This window comes from Vulpes vulpes, chromosome 9 (assembly GCF_048418805.1).
Source record: "Vulpes vulpes isolate BD-2025 chromosome 9, VulVul3, whole genome shotgun sequence".
Taxonomy (NCBI): domain Eukaryota; kingdom Metazoa; phylum Chordata; class Mammalia; order Carnivora; family Canidae; genus Vulpes; species Vulpes vulpes.
Window position 1 is genome coordinate 76,259,279 of NC_132788.1, and position 20,657 is coordinate 76,279,935.

The 20,657-nt window shown below is 36.9% G+C and overlaps 1 protein-coding gene across 2 annotated transcripts in view; it reads right to left on the minus strand.

The window, feature by feature from the left end:
* Positions 1–2,156: 2,156 nt before the first annotated feature.
* Positions 2,157–20,657, minus strand: part of TAFA1 (TAFA chemokine like family member 1) — a 484,626-nt gene continuing 466,125 nt past the window's right edge. For both annotated transcript variants that reach the window (XM_072720498.1, XM_072720497.1), the window contains exons 4-5: positions 10,647–10,771; positions 2,157–5,099 (exon numbers count right to left, since the gene is read on the minus strand). In XM_072720498.1, coding sequence (XP_072576599.1) covers positions 5,082–5,099; positions 10,647–10,771 — 143 coding nt within the window. In that variant the 3' untranslated portion in view covers positions 2,157–5,081. The remainder of the gene's footprint in view (positions 5,100–10,646; positions 10,772–20,657) is intronic.

The following is a 20,657-nucleotide window of genomic DNA, read 5'->3' on the forward strand; positions in this document are numbered from 1 at the left end:
CGATCGGGCAGCCAGTTCATAACATTCTTCATACTAAAAGTATACACTTCTCATATCTCTTAGCACCAAATGGTGGGATCTGCTGACCCTATGCTGTCTCCTTTCAGTCCCTAAATTTTGCTTCCATACCAGCTTGTGACCAAGAAGTTGGAATTTACAGAAGTTCAATCAATTAACTCCATTCTAGTAGTGGTTGACCCCTTTCTGCAACTGTGACATGCCCCCAGTTGAGGACACTTGAGGTCTATTGCTGTACCCACGGTATTCTCAGTGGAAAGTAAGACAGTCTGCAGGTTAAGTGCAATGAATTTCAAACAAGCTCTATCTCCATTGCTTTTTCTACCACTGGAGGATATGCACATGCATGAGAATAATGTAATTTACTCCAGACATGTAAATTGGTATTTCATAGGACAGAACAGAGTCTTTAGCCCTTTCATTTTAATGCAAATTCAATGGGTTATAAATATCTAAAATTTGGAGAATTCATATAAGCCTCTGAGTTTCTGGATTTTCTCAAAACAACAATAACAAGAACAACAACAAACAAAACAGAAGAACTGGGCCACCCTGGCTCCCTAATGCTGCAGGACAACAGTAGTCTGTGACCAAATGCTGGCTCCTGGAACCTTGTCTTGTAGGTTTCCAGCCTCACCACTATATGCTTAGGCTTTAACAAGTGATCCTGGTTAACTAACTTGTGCTACCTGCCAAGTTCCTATTGGCACATAGGCCTCTTAGGCCTTGTTTGAGAACTACCCTTGAGCCAATTATAATTCCTTTTAAGATGTATTTGTAGACTTTATTAATAGTAAGAAGCCACTTCTGCTCACTCCATGATGTATGAGCACATGTCCATGTACCATGGCTAAATGGTTGACAACCACTGTCTTTAGGCAAGTCTGGCCTCAGATTTTCCTCAGCACATGCCAGATGTGAGTCTAATCTTGCATTACACTTTTCTGAACAGGTGGGAGTTAGGGCTGGATATATACTATCTGGCCTATACATGCAGTCACTTATAGCTGGGGTCCTGGTTTTCATGTTTGATGATTGGTTATTATTATTATTTAAAATAACACAACTAGCTGCCAGAACAAATAGATGAGAGCTTAACACTTTGTTAAAAGTGAAATAAATAAATAAATAAATAAATAAATAAGAGCCATTTGCAGACCAGTGACATAAGAGCATGCCACAACATCCACTGATATGCCCCTAAGATCTCTACAAGGAAAAAACCCCACCTATTCAACCTAAAAGTTTTAAATCATTAACAGGAGGTGTGCATGTGTGTATGTATGTGTGTGTGTATGTGTGTGTGTGTGTGTGTGTGTAGTTAATGCCTTTCTTTTTAATTTACTTTGAAGTGTGAACATGATTCTATTTTATCACTTTGTATGATGCTCATGGGCACTAGGACATCTGATTCTCTCACTGCTGTCACTAGACCAGAGTCCTCATTTTCCTTAGTACATCTTATATCTTGCTTTCTTATATTTATACACTGGATGGAGGTGGCTTGAGACCTAAAATTTACTAGCCACTAAATCTTTTATTTGGAAAACAGACAGTTCACGAAAAGTGAAATGGTACACTTCTTTGTCAGGCAAACCTTAATAGATTTTGAAATGGAAGTGTCAAACTTAATTAAAAGAAAAACTCATATTATGACATGTCATTTAACCTTCCAGGACGGAGTGCAAATCCTATGTAGGTGAGGAATGTGTGGATCTCCTCATATAAACAATTTTTATATCCTTCATAACTTATATCAGTGACAATGGCAAGGTGGCATAATATACTGCACTATAAAATCACTGTATTGCTTTATGAAAGTTACACTGGATTTAAGCAGAAAAAGATGTTGAATTGTGTGTTGGTGAAAACATTCTTCATCATTTCATAATGGAAAAAAGCCTAGTAGTAAAACTTCTCACTGTGCTTGCCAAATCCATTAACAGATAAATCTAATCACGCAAAAAAGAAAAAAAAAAAAGCCAACAAATAAGCTTTACCTGACTCAAAAATCTGTCTTACAAAATGAGTCATGTTTTCCTTCTTACCAAGAGACAGGTTCTGGATGAAACCCTTTCCATTTGCTCTAGTTATGCTACAACATTATTTACCATACTTGATGTACAAGCTCAAAATCATTATTAGTTATACCACACTGAGCTCTTTATTACCAGCAATACATGATAAAAATTTTTAAACAACAGATAGATGTAGGCATGGGGTAGCTACCGAGTCCCCCTAACTGGGGTGGGTCCAGTTTAAATACAACTTGATGGTTCACATATTTGTAGAAAGAGCATGATAAATCCAAATTGAATTTGATGACATTTACAAATATTTGCAGTTTTATTGGATAGTTGCCTGATTCTGATGTGGTCTTTTCCCTCCTTTCTCTGTTCTACGTCTTTCCAAGGGAGATTATTGCATCAAGTGACCACTAGGAAATGAACTGGCTGACCTCTAGATTAACTCTTTCATTGACTTACAGGCTCTGGTTACAGAATCGGAGAAACTGTGGGCTCCACATATTATAAATCATGAGAGGGGTCTGTATACATAAGGACAAAGAATGAATATTCTTTTTTTCTTCACATTAGATTTTCATTCAGGATCAATGCTTTTAAAGGGGTATTCCGGAAGACATTCACTTCCTAGCAAAGGCCACATGATCAGGGAATTTGGGGGCAATAATAATGCTTGTAGAGTTTTTAATGGCAAACATCTCATATTAGTTAATATTATTTAAAAGTGTTAGGAGATTTTATATAAAAATTCAGATTTCTGGTTCTGTTGAAAAAAATAAAAGATGTGACAGGGCAGTGAATATATCTCACAGAAATAATTCCTTATAGCTTTTCATTAGCCAAGGATGTACTATCCATGAGTCAAGTAACCATCGTATATGTCTGAATTCTGGAAGCTCTTTACTTGGCAACCCATGCTTTAGGCTTTCTTGAAGACATACATCACTTTTGGTGTATTAAAGGCTCTGAAAATTTTCTCAGTAAATACTTCTTTTTTGTTTTATTTAAAATCTTTTCCTTGATATATTTGATTACGGAGGTTTTTTTTTTTTTCCTCCCCGTTTTGGGAAGTAGTGCTCCAGATAATTCTTTGCATTTATGACTTCAGGTTTTACTCTGAAGTTTACAGGTGAAAGTCAATTGCTAATATATTACTTAGTACATGAATATGGACCATAAATTCAAGAGATTCTGATTTATTTGTATGAATTTTATGGTTATCTACTGGCAAATATTTGTGAAAGTATTTGGAAAGCTTAGATTTTGCAATTAGGATTCCATGTCCGTTTCTGGATGCTTTTATAGGCATTCAAGGTACAGAATCAATCTATCTGATTAGACTATTTACATATTCAATCAGACTTCGAGCTATGTTGGTAGACATGAAGGAACCTCTGGATTTTACCTGAGGTTTAACTTTAAAAATCCACACTAGGGGACCAATTGTGCTGGTGATCTAATAATAGGCCCTAACAACATATATTCTAGAGAGAAAGCTTTGGAGAAAAAATAGATATACTTGCAATATGACAGGTTAGGTAACAGGAATTTATAGTACTATTATACTACCCCAGGTAGATAATAAAGAGATACTTCCTTTCTATAATCATCATCGGAGTAAATTTTAAAAAGAGAAGATGGACAAAAATTTCTTTTTTGGGGGGGGGAAGTGAGCCCCATGTGTATCATCCAAATGACCAGTACAGAAGCCCAAGAATGGGATTCGACATTTCATTTTGAAGGCTAAGAACACAGGAGTTATAGAAATGAATCTCTGATATTCAAAATACTGTGATTAGAAATATTGGCTGTGATGGCAGCAAAGACCTCATGGAAAAAATTCTGGCTGACTACAAGTCTCTAAGCAGGGTGTTCTCTGGATTTGGATAAAACTAACTAAAAAAATAAATGGCAAATAAATAGGACAAGTAGGTTTAGAAAGAAGTTGTTTACCACTTTAATAGGGCTGTCTAGCATTTGGTCACATAGATCATTCTGAAACCTAACTGCTTTAATGGTCTTCCTGTCTCACCAGAAGAGATCTGAATACTCTTGGAAAAAGCAAATCAAACATAGAAAGAGGTGCCATGATAAGACTTGTTGCTACAGCACTATGTACTTAATGATGCCAGACTTTGGATTTAATCAGAGGACATTTCTGCAGTCTAGGACAGCTATACAAAGCCTTAAGACATTGTATTTACAGAACTTATTAATACAGGGATCCGTATTATACCATAATTTTGCCAGAGTCTTAATAGCATGGTGGAGTAGCTCCCTCAAGAATCCTCATTGTCTTATCTGTGGAAAAGCTAGTAGTTCTAAAAATACTTTCCTGGAAGAGGTTAGAATGGTTATTATATATCAATTGAATATAAAGTATGGTTATGTAAGCCAGGCTTGCATGCTAATATTGCACAGGGTAGAAAGCAATAAAACAGGACGATGTTCTTCCTTGGGCCATCTAGTAGTAACAGAAGGAAGCTCTTGATTCAGTATTGTTATGATGCCTCAGATTCCAGGAGTCCGCCTGTAGCTGACCTTCCAGTGTGAGTGCCATGTTGAAATTTCAAAAGGGCACATGTCTTCTTCCTTGCCAATAAAAAAAGGAAATCGCGACAAAACAAACAAAACATCCAAACTCAAAGAGGTACACCAGCCGCCTCAAACTGTGGTATTGTTCATTTCTTGAAGAGAATATATAATATTTCAAAATATTATATATATACATATATTTAAAATGGTACAAAGTAACTATAGATCCAAATTAGAAGATAGTTGATCATTCTTCATAATCCCAAAAATTTTCGTTGAGAAAACCCTATTTTTTAAACCCACTTTCCATGGTGTTGCCAAAAGCACAGGTCTTCTCACTATCGGGTACTTCGTGACACACAGTAAAAGCACTGTGATTATCTGGTAACCAGTCAAAGTGCAAATAAGAAATCCATTTGGCTTGTAATGTGTAAGATGTTTTAAATTCTTAAAATGTATTTTCCGAAGAGGTGGTTTTCCTTTGCTACTATAACAAATGCTCCATTAGGTTCTTGGGTGAATCTGAAACCAAAGAAAGAAAGAAATTTCAGGGAGAAAGAACAAAATGAAGGCATAAAGAAAGGTGAATAGGCAGAAAAAGAAGACATCTTGAATTTTTAGTATGTTGCTTCTTTCAAGTGATCTTTAGCCAAAAATGTTAGTCTAGAGCCATAGTTTCAAATGATGATCAAAAAGCACACTGACAGGCCATCATATTTTTATCAGTTCCTTATATTTATTTTGCCACAGCTGAGGAGATAGACTCTTGGAGCAACGAATAACCATGGCTGGCTTCAAGGGTATGTGACCTATGCAGTTACACAGAGCCCTGTGCTGAGAAGGGCCCTACACTTCACTTAATAACCCGCTATTGCAGTCTTGAAATTATTAGTGATTTTTGAACAAGAGGCCTCTGTTTTCATTTTTGCACTGGGCTCTTTAGATTATGTAGTTAGTCCTGTGTCTGTCTGATTTGAATTTGAACTGGGTGGGTCATTCTGTGACCTTGTCAAGTTGGCCTGCTGTAACATGTAGAGGGGTGGCATAAGGTAAAGTCACTGCCAAGGTTAGAACGCATTTTCTTAGGAACATAGGAGACCTTTTCTGGGTGAGGAACTCTTCCTCTCAATGACACAGTACTCAAGGGCAACCAAGAGCATGCTCCCACCATTATTGATGCCATTTAATATATTTGAATATGGCCCCAAAGACTCTAATGTTAAAAAGGAGAGTCACTGGTTTGGGGCAGAAATGATGATTGTAATAGAGTTGAAGGTTCTACTTTAGAGTTCTAGGACTTAGGTATTTTTCTTCATCATATATAGTCTCAGGAATTGAGTGTCCTGAGTCCAGGGTTGGAGTCCATGAAAAGCTTTCAAGGTTGGGTAGGAACAGTAGTAAAAGTTTGATTTCAAAAGCTGGTTGTGTCAGGGGCAGCATGTGTGAGAAATCTTCACACATTTATTTTTTTATCATCTCCATATAAATAACAGATTCTTCCAAACTTTGGTTTTCTACATTCCAGTAGTGTTTGTCACCTCCTGTTTCCATTGTCTTCTCACCAAAAGGAGGGGAAAGTGACATTCACAAAACTGAATTGTAACTGCCTTTCTTTCGTCTCTACTGACTTGCCATTCTCACCCCTTCACATCCCCAACCTTAGGCCCTGTCCTTCATGGAAGAACAGGAGTTCAGTCCTATTTACTATCACATCCGCCAAACTTTAATACCCTAACTTTAAATGGAAGAGGCTTAAATATATTTATGGGTTAAAGAAATGAATGAGTTCACTCTAACCCAGGGGCAATTGTGACAGCATAAATTGATTTATTTTCCTCCTGCAACTTCCAAATCCATCTCCCCTGCACCCACCAACCTGGCTCCATCTTCCTACCCTTCTCTCTAAAAGGTAGTTCATGCAAAGTAGTCTGGAAATCAGGATTATAAAGGCTTTCATAACACTTCAGACCTGGTGGAATTCAGAGTGATAAAGTTGGGATATGTCAAAGCTGGTACTTTACCCTTCACAATATAAAAAACATTGACTGATGAGAATCAGTCATCATCCATGAGATGGATGGAGATATGCAAGTTCAGAGTCACCATTAGGAGGATGGGCCCCAGAGGGTGTGGACAAATGACCATAGTGGATTTGCATGAAATATCTATTTGACAAGATAGCCATTTTATTTAGGTGTGCAGTCTAAAGCTTGCTAATTTGCCCTTTTAGGGAAGGGAACTTGACTCTATGTTGCATAAATCTAACTGTTCATTTTCTCATTAGTCCAAAAGACACTAACATATTGAGTTGAAGGAAATCCAAAGTTGCTTGATATGTTCCCAGGTATAATACCAGATAACGTTCTACTATTTTAACCTGCTGATTTTTCCTTCCAATTGACTTTGGTCTTCTCCTCCCTTTATTCCCTTCCTCATTATGTTCCCAAACAATGAACGTTCACTTTTTACATGTGAATTATTACAGTACTGTCAAACACTTATTTTCTCCAGGGAGAGGTCTGTCTTTCTAAATTAAGGCATCATTCCTGAATACACTGAGTATTCCCAAATGCATTGGATATAGTGTCCCCAACTTTCTTTTTTTCAAATACATATTATGCCATATTATACATTAGTATTTCATATATATTAAGTATAATATTTACTATAGGGAGTTAGCTTACCTGATTATGGAGATTGGCAAATCCAGAGTCTACAGAGCCAATTTCCCAATACCATCCTCAACTTTCAAACTTATATTTTGGATAAATAGGTTTAAAGAAAAGAAATAAACCAATAAGTTTCTAAAACCATAGGAAAAGTTTTCCTGTCGAAATCTGGATTGGTGAGTCTTGCCACAGACTGCCAAGACAGTAGTTTAATGGAATAACTGAAGCAATGGTCAAGCAGGAATAGGGTTAAAGTTTAGCCATGAGACTTCACCCAAATGTGCCAGGCTTCTCCCAGGAGGATTTCTATCATCAGCTTTCTTGTTCCCCATGCTGGGTTTGGAAAATTTCTCAAGGGTGACTATTTTTTTTCTCTGTAAAATGACATACAGGAAGCTTTTTCTTTTCCTAAGATTTATTTTCTCTAATCTCCTGAAAGGGAAGCCTGACCGATTCTACTTATCTTTTCTCCTTCCTTCTGTAGGTCATATTGTCACCTAGATCTAATTTTCCCAAGGTTTTCTTTCAGACTGGCCTGTTACCCTGACTCATTCCCATTCTGTGGTGTCTGGTCCTTTAAATGAAGCAATGAATTTCTACTCTCTACCCTTCTTAAAAAATGAGCATCATGAAACTTTGAATTAGATCACACTTTGAAATATCTTTTGTTTATCTACATTTCACAGACTGCTGAGAATTTTGACTCAGGATGATTATTTAGGAAGTAATGCATAATAGCAAGGTTTTGGGGGAAAAAACCTATATAAGGAAAAATGATACCTTAAGACTATTTAGCAAATCTCTTCATATTAGAGTCACTTTAAAAAATTAGCAGGATGAAGGAAACTCTCAGTTGTCACTAACAATCTAGGTTGGTTTTTTTTTTTTTTTTTTTGCTTTTATGTTGGTTTTGTTTTTTTCTGAGAGCACTCTTCATAAATCAGTCTTATACATGAGAACCAAAGAGATGATTTTCTTTATTTTTCCTTTTCCTTAAGAACTCAAACTTTTTACCTTAAGGATTACCTCCTAGATAAGAACAGAACAATGAAAACCTATAACTCAAAATTAAAGTACATCTGTCTATTAAACTGTCTTAAAAGTTAAACTGCTAGAGGCAATATTTGAAGTATGTAGGCATATTTATACTCTGATAGGGAAAAACACATAGAGCATACTAGAAAAATTAATATAAAACCTATTTTGGAGGATATTACATAAGGATTGATATTAGCATGCCATTTATACAGAATCCTGTATGTATCAGTGGGACTTAGCTCTCACTTAAGTGTGTGTTTCACTGTGAATTTCTTTGTAAGAAAGTGAGGAGAAAATGTAAGTCAGTAGTAGTGTCTGAGTCTTCTCAAGGTGTAAAATGTGCAGCTTTTTTAGTGTTTCCTTTTTTCTTCTCTAAAGACAGAGTTGAGATTTATTAGTTGAGTGATGTGTTGCTCACATGGCTGTAGAGAAATCTCTTATTTCCACCCTTGAAATGGATACACACATCAGAACAGGTACATCCTCTGCTTTCAAACCAACTGCATGGGCAATTTATTTCGCTTGTATACTCAACTGTCTTGTTTAATTCAGCCCACCCAGGACAGTAGCAAACTCAGTGTGTTCCAACCTCTATTACTGTGATCAGATCTGTGCTGTACTTCTGCAAGGACAGAAAATGTCTAGGAAGTATTTACAACATCTTTTAAAATATACTCTATAGAGACCAAATCAAAGGAAGTTACACAGTCATAAAAAATAGCATTAACATTTTCTGTGTTTTGTTTATTTACATTCTGTCTTCCAAAGAGTTTCCCAGTTGGTACCCTTGGAATTTCACATATTCAAATCCTGAAATAATTTGACTTGTGTTATTGTTCTTTACTGAGTTTCAGGTCTGGAGGAACCATAAGAGCAGGACTTACATTCAATAAGGGAGATCAGTTATCATTTGGAAGAGGAAATGGAGATTTGGCAGAAAGTATATCAGCAACCTGCTTGAAATAAGGGTGATTGAACTCCAATCATACTAGCCATGATTCAGAGTGGCTTAAAACTGACTAGTGAGGGCATCTTCAGTATCGTTTGTTAAAATTAATTTCAGGAAAAATATAACCAAAGGGAAACATGAAATCCACTCACCATCAGTTAATGACGATGGTTTCTGGAGGTAAATGGCATGAACTGGGTTCATTATTGAATAATATCTTCTGAGGGTGTTTCTTTGAATTGAAACATGACAATCCATGCTGAGCATCTCAGGTGCATGAAAATGCATGTTAACAAGCTAAGATGTTGAGGAACCTCTCCTGGCCTTGAGCCAAGGAGGTAGAGCCATTTACCATTTATTGTGGTCAATGTGGGCAACTAAATTTGATATACAGAGTCTCCACTTATTTATATATGAAATATGTTTTATAAGGTATCATGTTCTCTGCATCACAAGGTTGCAAGTACCAATTTTATTACTAAAGAAGATAATGCTGAGAAGAAAGATCAACTTAAGACTCATTATACAGGGGTGGGAATCAGAGATGCTCTTTCAAATTTGAGTCACCCTTTTGGAAGGCTACAAGTTCAACATGTTGGAATTTATAACTGGTCGAGCTAGCTTTCAACAACAGTCAATGCACTAAAATACAAACACGCATAATAGGGCTCACAGTTGCATGATATACATATGTGTAACCATACTGGTTGTTCAAATATTGACATAGTTTTGTAGTATGTTTGAATAAATACTGTCTTGAGTGCTCTGAGCAACCCTTCCACCATGTCCCCTTTAGAACTTCTACACTTTCCTATTGTTTAGTACCTACTAGGTCAATGGTGGCCTAGCCAGTCCTCTCCAACCTGTTGCAGCATTGCAACATCAATTCTGATGGGTTGGATGGCCTCACTATGCAGGTTGTTATATATTTTGAAGATAACTCATTATTTTACCACAGAAACCAAGGAACGACAATCCACATCACCAAAACCTTTCACTTCTTTAAAAGATCATCAAATAATTCTTTAAATTTTTTGTATTAAATACAGTCCTTTTCAGAAAACCATGTGGATGAATTAGGCAAGACCCTTATTTTATAATCTATTTTGAAAGCCATTGTTGTTGGCTGGAATTATTTGAATAATTACTGTTCCTCTTCCCTTTGGCCATGGCAACCTAGCTTTATTTATGAGCCAGTCACAGAAACGATGAACTGGCCAGTATGGAAAAGTCAAGTTTAATCTCTAACTTCTTATTGATGGATGGACATGGATATGAGTGGTTAAGAATGTTTTCTGTCAGGAAAAAGGCTTTCTTGTCTCCTGTTCAAAGTTTCTCTGGGGGCTGTTTGTAGAACACAAAGGCACATACAGTTGGTCACGTGCATGAGACATTTGAAAGTAATAAACTTACTCTTGTGGTCTTAATTTTATTGCCCGTAGCGCACATCCATCCGGAATTATCGGGTAGTGTCTTACATTCTTCTCCTTCTAGACAAGGCTCCATCTCACACCACCATTTACCAATCACTATGGAAGCTGCACGAAAACAGGAAACAAATTTGTTTGCATTCATCCAAGCAACTTGGGCATGGGGGCTGTGACCCTCCCGAAGTGTCAATTTTCTCCGAAGCCCGCTAGCTTCTCTTTAACTTTCTATGACTGGCTAAGAATTCTCTATGAAGAAGAGTAATATTTTCATGTATCAGTTTTACATTGCAAATAAAATTTTATGCAGACTGTTTTGATCAAGCAACATTTTGTCAAAAATCTCCTCATATGATAAAGGATGAAAACATATGGAGTGGGGAGACATACTTTTTGGGGGGAACTTTTGTGTTAGTTTTCACAAACCCATGACCTGTACTATTTCTTTTCAGTGAAGGAGACAAAAGTGTTAACTGCTTTTCAGAATGACAGAGCTATTCCTTCAGACAAGCCAGCTTATGTACCCAGCATTAGGGTTTATCCCCCACCATAGTGCTTTGAGAAGAAAACCAAAGTGACTGAAAGTATAAACAAAACCTGTAAAATAAAAACCATGAGTAATAGTAAATAAAAGTATCTGTTTACAATCAAAGGTATGTGATATGGGTTGGGTTTCTTTTTGATGTTTATATGATGTTTATATGATGTGGGTGAAACTTTTGAAAGTTAAGCCTCTGATAAAAAAGCCCTACTTTTTAGGGTAATATCAAAGATGAGCACAATAGGAAGCTGGCAGTGAATTTAGTGGATGTGCTTATAGCACACATTTGTTTTGGGTTTTGTTCTGATATCAAGATTTTATAAAAAAAAAAATGACTGGACGCACTTTCTGCACAAATCAAGAAGCTCCACATATTCTTTAATTCCTTAACGAGTGAAGAATTATTTCTGCCATCCAAAATTCTCAAAATGTCTACCAGTGTTTCTTTACGGCACTTTTCAATTGGCTATTTTCATACTGGACTGGAACCTTAGTTCTATTGATAATTACCAGCTCTTCACCTCCCAAAGAAGAATTCCCATCATAATGCTTCCTCTTCACAATGACAAAGAGGTCAGATGATATCTGTTGACATCAGAGAAGATTCATATTAAAATGAAATGGATTAACACTGCCCCCCACCAATGAAGCAGGAGCACATTGAAATTCTCCACTCATCAGGAATTAGGCATTTCATAAAAGGATTAGCTTGCTAACTTAAAAGCAGAATGGTTTAAACATCCAGCCATCTGCCTGCATTCAAGATTTCCTCTTTCTATACTACCCTTACTTTGGACTTTCCCTCCTTTGGAATCCAGTGTATGAATTGCAAAGATTTGATTTTATATGCAAAATCATGTCTACTCTATTATTCAGCCAATTTAAGGAATTTTTCAAGGGTAATTTTGCCTCTATTTGATTCATACCTTATGTGTGGACCAGACTGAATGACATAAAATGTATCTTCATTGGAATATAGCACACAAGTATAGGAAGTAAAATCTTGTAAATAGCCTATCCGTATGCAAGACAATGTGATATTTTGGCAAAACAGGGAGTAGTAACAGAAGACACAAATCCTCTGTAGGGTACAAAATGACTATGAAAGCTAAGAGTGTTTTTCTTTTCTTTTTAAGATTTATTTATTTATTTGAGAGAGAGAGAGAGAGTTAGAGCAAGTGCAAATGGGGGGAGGGACAGTGGGAGAGAATCTCAAGCAGACCCTGCTGAGCGTGGAACCTGATGCGGAGCTTGATCTCATAACCTATGAGACCATGATCTGAGCCTAAACCAAAAGTCTGACACTTAACTGACTGAGCCACCCGGGTGCCACAAGAATGTTTTCCCTTTCAGTGGCAGGGCTCTGTACAAGGATGTGGAATAGGGCAAGATTCCATTCACAGGTAAAAGAGACCTCATTTATGTGAATTAACAAGTGACAACAGTAAATAAGAGACGCATGTATTTTGGCAGCAAGAAAGACACATGTAGTGTCGAAAGGGAACAAAAATAAATTGCAAGGTTTCCGGTAACATGAGATAAAAGTCAGGACTTGGCAGCGTTTATTGAGAGCCTACAATCTGAAGCTTCCTTTTGGCTAGTACTCAGTTAGCAAAAGGCTGGTGGCATTTCCCACACTTGTCCCCTAAAATCCCTCCTAATATCTCACTATTGCTGCCCTGAATCGACACCACAAATGGAAACCCTCTGATCTTAGCTCTGAGGGGAAACTGCCTTTCCCAAAAGTCTTCCGTTTAGCGTTTGTGACTTTTTTTTTTTTTTTCCCAGAGGCACACAAATAATGAACAACTGCCAGTAAGGTCAGCTTTAGCATCTTTACTTCCTTCGGAAGGACCCTGTTCCTTCTTCTTTAGGCTGCTCTCTGCCCTCTCAGAGCTGACCTACTTTGTTGCGAGGTAACAAAGCAGTTTCTCTTTCTCTTAGGCATTCATATCTTCTAAATGAGAATGTAGACAATACGAAAAAGAAGGCATCTCAAAACCCACAGATCACCTTTAATTCCAGGTAGTAAAAGTCCACTGGCTCACAAGGAAAAACAAAAGGCTTTCTAAGAATAGAAAAGTCCCCCAGACAGGCCTGTAATCTCTAAAAATTTATATTTCACTTGCTTCTTCTAAACAGAGTTTGATGCTTCGATATTACCCTCTGACTTATTAGAATCTAGTGCATTCTTCCGGTGTTGCTTTTCTAAAGATGCTATTAGACTGATTTTGCTTCTGATTTATGCATTACGTGGGTTATTTTAATATATATCACTTCATGTCCTAGGTCAAGCTACAATCTTGTTTCCTAATTTTTTCATATACTCATATTTCCTGCAATAACTTTAAGAAAATCACAAAGAGGATTTATAAATTGCTCCCTCTTCTCCCATAGAGGAAGCTACCTAAAACCTTCAGATTATTGCAGGAGGAATGATTGATTAGATTTAATACAGTGAGCTAATATGAATGCTACTTAACTGCTTTTATAATTTTTCTTACAGAGATACTTATAATAAGAAAAATTTAAACACAAATAATTCTAAATATCTTGAATTATAATGGTCAGTGCAGTAATAAAAATGATAACGGAAGTTTTTGATGGCCTCCTCTGTGTCTGTGTTAGACGGAAACTTTAAAAGTATTATCTTAATCTTCATAGCAATCCTAAAGGTGGGTATTACTTTGATTGTATGGATGAAAATACTGAAGGCCAGAGGGGTTAAATCACTTTGCCAAGCTTACCTAGGTAGGAAGCATAGGGATATTAACACTAAAATACAGACCTGCTTCATGATAGAATCCTTGGTTTGCATCATAATAATCCTAACTCATTCTAGTTTTGTGTTCAGGATTCACAGAACTCTCAAAAAGCATTTACTGACTGCTGAGTGAATGAATCAATTCTCTCTCGTGTATTATTGTTGAAAATAAATTTCATGTAAACACAAAACACTTGAAAACACAAAGCACCCAGTTTCTTATAAAATTAAGTTAACTTAAAAAAATATTGTGGGTAAGAGCCAGTTAACATGACGCTTGTTTCTTCCTAGACCGAAGGGCTATATAGATATTGCTTGATTTTATTACTTCTAACGTTTTAGTAGAAAACCCCAGTAGTGAACAATTTTTGAAGCCACAAGAAACTTGTGAGGTAGATGCCTAAATTCTATGACAACTTTTTATCCCCTAGAATAACTGAGTTCATTAAATATCAGCTGCAAAACCTAACTCTTTCTTATATGTGGTGATTATGAAAGAGTCTCCCTTTTAACCCTGGGGTTCAGATCAGTGGATCTGATTTGGATTGTCAGGGTGATGGCAGCAGGAAGAGCCCTCATTAAACATAGGAGTGCTTATACCTTTTTTAAAAGATTTTATTTTTATTTGTTCATGAGAGACAGAGAGAGAGAGAGAGACAGAGACAGAGACATAGGCAGAGAATTCACTCTATGAATGTGCCATATTCAGGAAAATATATGATCTTCAACTTTTTCAAGAATGTTCACCATTCTTTGAGAGGTTCTTAAAATCACTAAAGCTATTTTAATCATGAGTTTTGATTTCACCCTTATACCAGGTCATGTTGCTACAGAGCAAAAGGGAGACTGTCAAAGGAGAATCAATCCATCTTTCAATGACAAACCTTAAATAGACCAGAAGTCCTATTAGTTGTTGTTATTATTGAGGCATTTTTCCATGTAAACAGAACTTAGGTACTGCTAAGCAAGGGGCTGAATAAATACAGCAAATACACATTATCTTGTTGAAGAAGTGCAGTCTTTGTTTATCATTTCAATGGATAATATTTGGGTTTCAACTCAGTAAACGTTCTTTGAGCACTTTCTGTAGTCAAAGGACTACCTGATTTAGTAAGATGGATAAAATAATGAACATGACATAGTCCCTGCCCTAATGTAGCTCAGACTTTTTTTTTTTTGACATTTTAAGAATAGTTTAATTAACTTTTGCCTTATTCTTAAAGAGTTCCTTCGATGGGAACAAAGTAAGAATTTAGCTCAGACTTTCTTAATATCAGCACTATTTTGCCATTTTGGCATACATTATGGTAAGGGGGTATAAATAAGCGAAGTGCTTCCTTGGTAGTACATTATTGTGCTGGAAGAGGAGGCTCCCACTGGGGAGTGGGAAGAGGAAATCTTGATAAGATTGTGGAAGTTCTTGAAAGCATGAAGCTCAGGCTTTTTTTCTTCTCCCCTTAAAGGAATGATAAGGCACTGAATATTCTAGATTCTGTGTGCAAAGGGAAGATGTGATTAACAAGGTGGTTGGGGAAGATGGATTTGGCAGGGATGTACAAGACGGAAGAAAGAAGAAGCAAACAGCTGAAATGCCACATAAGCACGGCTACATTCACACAGAAGGGATAGGTCTTGATTTTGGATGCCTACTCCAGAATTGTGAAGAAAGGCAGAGCTGAAAGTGATGTTAGGAACAACTGAGGAAACCATATGGTCAAAACTCAACTACATCAACTGTAACCCTAACCACACTGGATTCAAATTATTAGCTCATATGACTGCCTATTCACCAGGCAGTGTGCTCCTGGAGGGCAGGGATCCTGCTGCATTTATCCTCAAATGGCACAGACTAATTCAAGACAGGTTTATAGTTTATGAATGAATGAATAGGAAAAAAAACAGAGAAAAAGAAAAAAAAGAATAGTGCTTATATCAAAGGATTGGGAGGATTTCATGAGAAAGTTCATTCAGAGCACTTAGCAGAGTGTCTGGCATTCAATAAATGTTCAATGAATATTAGCTATTATTATCATTGGCATCATCACTTTTATTACTCCAAAGAATAAAATCACTCCAAAACAGAAAAGGCAATTCTTCACAAAGTGAGAGAGTGAACCATTGTTCTTCAATATTATGCCAAAGTCTCAGCTTGTTTCTATGACTTATGAGAGTTTAAGCATAAATTAAATGGTGGGACATATGATTTCATTCATGTTCCCAGAAGTAGGTTATGAGTACATCAATCAAGACAAATTTCCAGGCTCATTTTTGTGCAAACTGTCATGCAGTTTAGGCAATGGCTGGAACTCCAGGAGAGTTGGGGACATAGCTGGGACAGCTCCTGCCTTCCTTTATGCACAGGTTGTTGGAACAGTTGTTACAATGCTTTCCTTCAAAAGACCTGCCATGACTCCCTCTGTGTTATTGTCTTTATCAAAGTAAACAGAAAGTTAAAGGCATAGAGTACTGTGGCCTGCAGTCATTCCAAATTCCATCTTTCCTGTGAGCTCTCATTTAAGGATAGGGTCCAGGGTATAGAGGCATTAAGTAATGGTTATGACTCTAAGCTCTTTGATATGGGATAGAGGGACCTGGGTTTGAATCTTCAAGTCCACCACTCACTGGTAGAATGGCTTCAGAAGTTGTTTATGTCAAGTTTCAGATTCTTGAGTTATAAAGGCAGTCAATAAAAATCACAACTGGTTATAGTAAATTTCAGATGAGCTCAACATCTTAGTGTAATACATAATAAATTTTATACTCAACGCGAGGCAATTATTCTCTTCTTTGTCCATGTGTCCTCTAGCCAGCTATGTATGCATCCAACCAATTACTTTCATAGAGAGTTAATGCCTATCGTTAATGGAAGTTTATACTAATTGTGGGATGCATATATTCAGTTTTTGCTAACTAGACTGTATTTATTTGTAGAACCTACAATATATCTCGGAGACAAAAGTGAAACTAATGGTGTGATTGCTTAGTATTGCTTTCCTTCTACAAATTCTATTCCAGTGCTTTTCAAACTGGGGGAATTTATCTCCCTTGAAGGTATTTGAAGACAAAAGTTATCTTTTATTTATTCAAAGGTATTCATTAACTGCTGTTAATGACCTAAATAAATATAAAACAGACATGGTTTCTACCATAAGGTGGCTTATAGTCTATTGTGGGAGGTATACACTAAGTGTAATGATGTGATAATACATACAGATAAATTATGAACAAGATACTAGGGAAACCAATGAGTGGATCTGATTTGGATTGTCAGGGTGATGGCAGCAAGAAGAGCCCTCATTAAACATAGGAGTGCTTATACCTTTTTTTTTTAAAGATTTTATTTTTATTTATTCATGAGAGACACACACGGGGTGGGGAGAGAGAGAGAGAGAGAGAGAGAGAGAGAGAGAGAGAGAGAGGCAGAGACATAGGCAAAGGGAGAAGCAGGTTCCATGCAGGGAGCCCGATGTGGGACTCAATCCTGGGACTGTAGGATCACGCCAAAGGCAGGTGCTAAACCACTGAGCCACCCAGGGATCCCCACTTATACCTTTTCAAATTAGTGTTTTCATTTTTGGGGGGGAAGATACCCAATAGTAGAATTATTGGAACATATGGTATTTCTATTTTTAATTTTTTGAGGAACCTCTATATTTGCCACAGCGGCTGTACCAATTTATATTCCCACCAATAACACATGATGGCTTGTTTTTCTCCACATTCCCATCAACACTTGTTATTTCTTGAGTGTGTGTGTGTGTGTGTGTGTGTGTGTGTGTGTTTAAACCGTTCTGACAGGTATGAGGTGATATCTCATTTTGGTTTTGATTTGCATTTCCTTGATGATGAGTGATGTTGAGGATCTTTTCATGTGTCTGTTGGCCATCGTTATATCTTTTTTGGAAAAATGTCTTTTTAGATCCTCTGCACATTTTTTAAATTTATTTTTTTTATTTTTTGAGCTTTTTTTTAAATTGGAGTTCAATTTGCCAACATATAGCATATCACCCAGTGCTCATCCCATCAAGTGCCCCCCTCAGTGCTTGTCACCTAGTCACCCCAACCCCCTGCCCACCTCCCTTTCCACTACCCCTTGTTCGTTTCCCAGAGTTAGGTGTTTCTCATGTTCTGTCACTCTCACTGCTCTGCACATTTTTTAATTAGACTTTTTTGATGTTGAGTTGTATACATTTTTAATACATCTTGGATATTAACCTTTATATCATTTGCAAATATCTTCTCTCATTTAATAGGTTGCCTTTTCATTTTGTTGGTGGCATCATTATTTACAATGGCCAAGATATAGGGGCAACTCAAGTGTCCATCAATAGATGAATGAATAAAGAATGTGGTATGGGGGCACCTGGGTGGCTCAGTGTTTGAGCATCTGCCTTTGGTTCAGTTTGTGATCCAGGGATCCTGGGATTGAGTACCGTATTGGGTCCCAGCAGTAAGCCTGCTTCTCCCTCTGCCTATGTCTCTGCCTCTCTCTCCATGTCTCTCATGAATAAATGAATAAAATCTTTAAAAGAAAAAGATGTGGTATGTACATACACCCCCCCCCCACACACACACACACAAACACAGGATATAATACAGCCACAAAAGAGTAAGATCTTGACATTTGCAACAACATGGATGGACCTAGAGGGTATTCAGCTAAGTGAAAATAAATTCTGTACTCCTTACTATAGCCTTCAATGGTTCTTATCACTTGGCTCTTCCCATTTCTCCATCCATGTTTTTCTATCAGCCCCACCTCCACCTTCCATTTTGGATCAATCTCTCTACCTTTCTAACTCTTCTGCAAACTTACAAGTCTTTTTTCCGATTTGGCTCACTCTCTGTCCAGGGCATGTTTGCCCAGAATTGACATCAACTGAGCCTCAATTCACCTGTTTTGTTCTGTTTTGTCTTAGAGTGGCCTCTCTTGATAATTTATCTAAAACAATCCACACCCACCTGACCCTAACACTTTTCTTTTTATAGCCTGCTTTATTTTCCTTATAGTATGTGTTATTCCCTGAATTCGCACATTTGTAGTTTTCTGGATGTTTGTCCTTTCCTCCCATTAGACTATAAGTTCCATAAAGATTGGATTTATATTCCCAAGTGGCAGGAATGGTGCTGTCATATAGCAGGTCATCAATATACATTTTTTTAAACAGTTGAAAAAATGTATATACCAACATATACAATTTTTTTTCTAAAAGTAAGATCATTCCACACATATCATCTGTTACTCTTCTTTAAAATCTAACCGTGGAATCATAAATATTTTTCCATGTCTATAAACATAAGAAATGCATTATTACTTTAAGGCATATACAATATGCCTTTTTAGGGTACATCTTATTTAACCAGCCCCCTAATGATTGGAAATTTGTCTTTTTTTGTTGCTAGTCGTTTGCTATGAGTAAGGATGCTTATATTAACACCTTTGCACATATGCCTTTGCAAAAGTATTTAATTATTTCCTCAGGGTAAATTCCAATAAGTGGTATTTTTGAGTCAAAAGGTTAAAAAAATGTTTAGCATTTGTGATATATAAACTGTCAAGAAACTGTAATAATGCTATTTCTCACCAGAAGTACTCATTTCTCTGCACAGCTTCAAAAACCCTGGTTAGAATTCTTAATGATTTTAGTAGAGCATGGATTTTGTTTGTCTTTTGGGGGTGCAGAAACATGTTCTTAGCCACCTAGTAAACCTAGTGAACCGTCAGTCTTCATAGTCCATGGCGACTATCTGTGGAGTAGACCTGACATAGTAAAACAACAACAACAACAACAACAACAACAAGAATAACAACAGCAGCAGCAGCAGTAGCAGGAGCAGCAAAACCTCAATTTCCTTGTGAATAATTCCTCCTCAAGGAAATCTAATCCAGAGGGTTGTAACACCTGAGGAGAGAATCATGAGGTCAGACAGAACAAAGGCTCTAAGCCAAAACAAAAATGAGGACAAAAAGAATATTACATTCCTTAGTGTAAATTGATACTTCTTGGAAGTCCTTGCTGAATGGGATGTACTTACTACACACATACATTGTAGGTTTAGCATACTTAGCATGGAGAATCTTTCTATTTCAGAATTAAATGTGCTTTTATGTTTGTCCCTTTGAAATTTGGCTTCCTGGTGGTTGTCCCTTCTATTTGGTCCATTTACATTCATGGAAACAGAATGGAGGGACTGTTACTTGGATGTGGGTGTAGAGAAAATCTCCAAAATGTCTCTATATTTTAAATCAAAGGGAAAATCAGATTTAAAAAGATATTTATAGGCACTTTGAAAAATAAGGATTTGTTCCTTTATTTGAGAGAAAGAGAAAGAGAGAGAGAGAAGTGGGGGTGGGGGCGACAAAGGGAGAGGGAGAGAGTATCTCATGGAGACTCCATGCTAAGCATAGAGCCTGATGTGGGGCTCAATCTCATGACCCTGACATCATGACCTGAGCTGAAATCAAGAGTTGGACGTTAAACCTACTGCACAACTCAGGCACCCTTTATAAGAAACTTTTAAGCCACGTGCACATATATATCTTTTGAGTGCTAGCTCTGTGTGTTCTTACAGTTTAGAAATGGTTCACTGGAGGAATATATTTGTATACAAGTATTTTCCCAATTTGAAAAAGTACTTTGTGAGGTTATTATTACATTCTATAATACAGTTTTTGCTAAAATTTTGCTAAA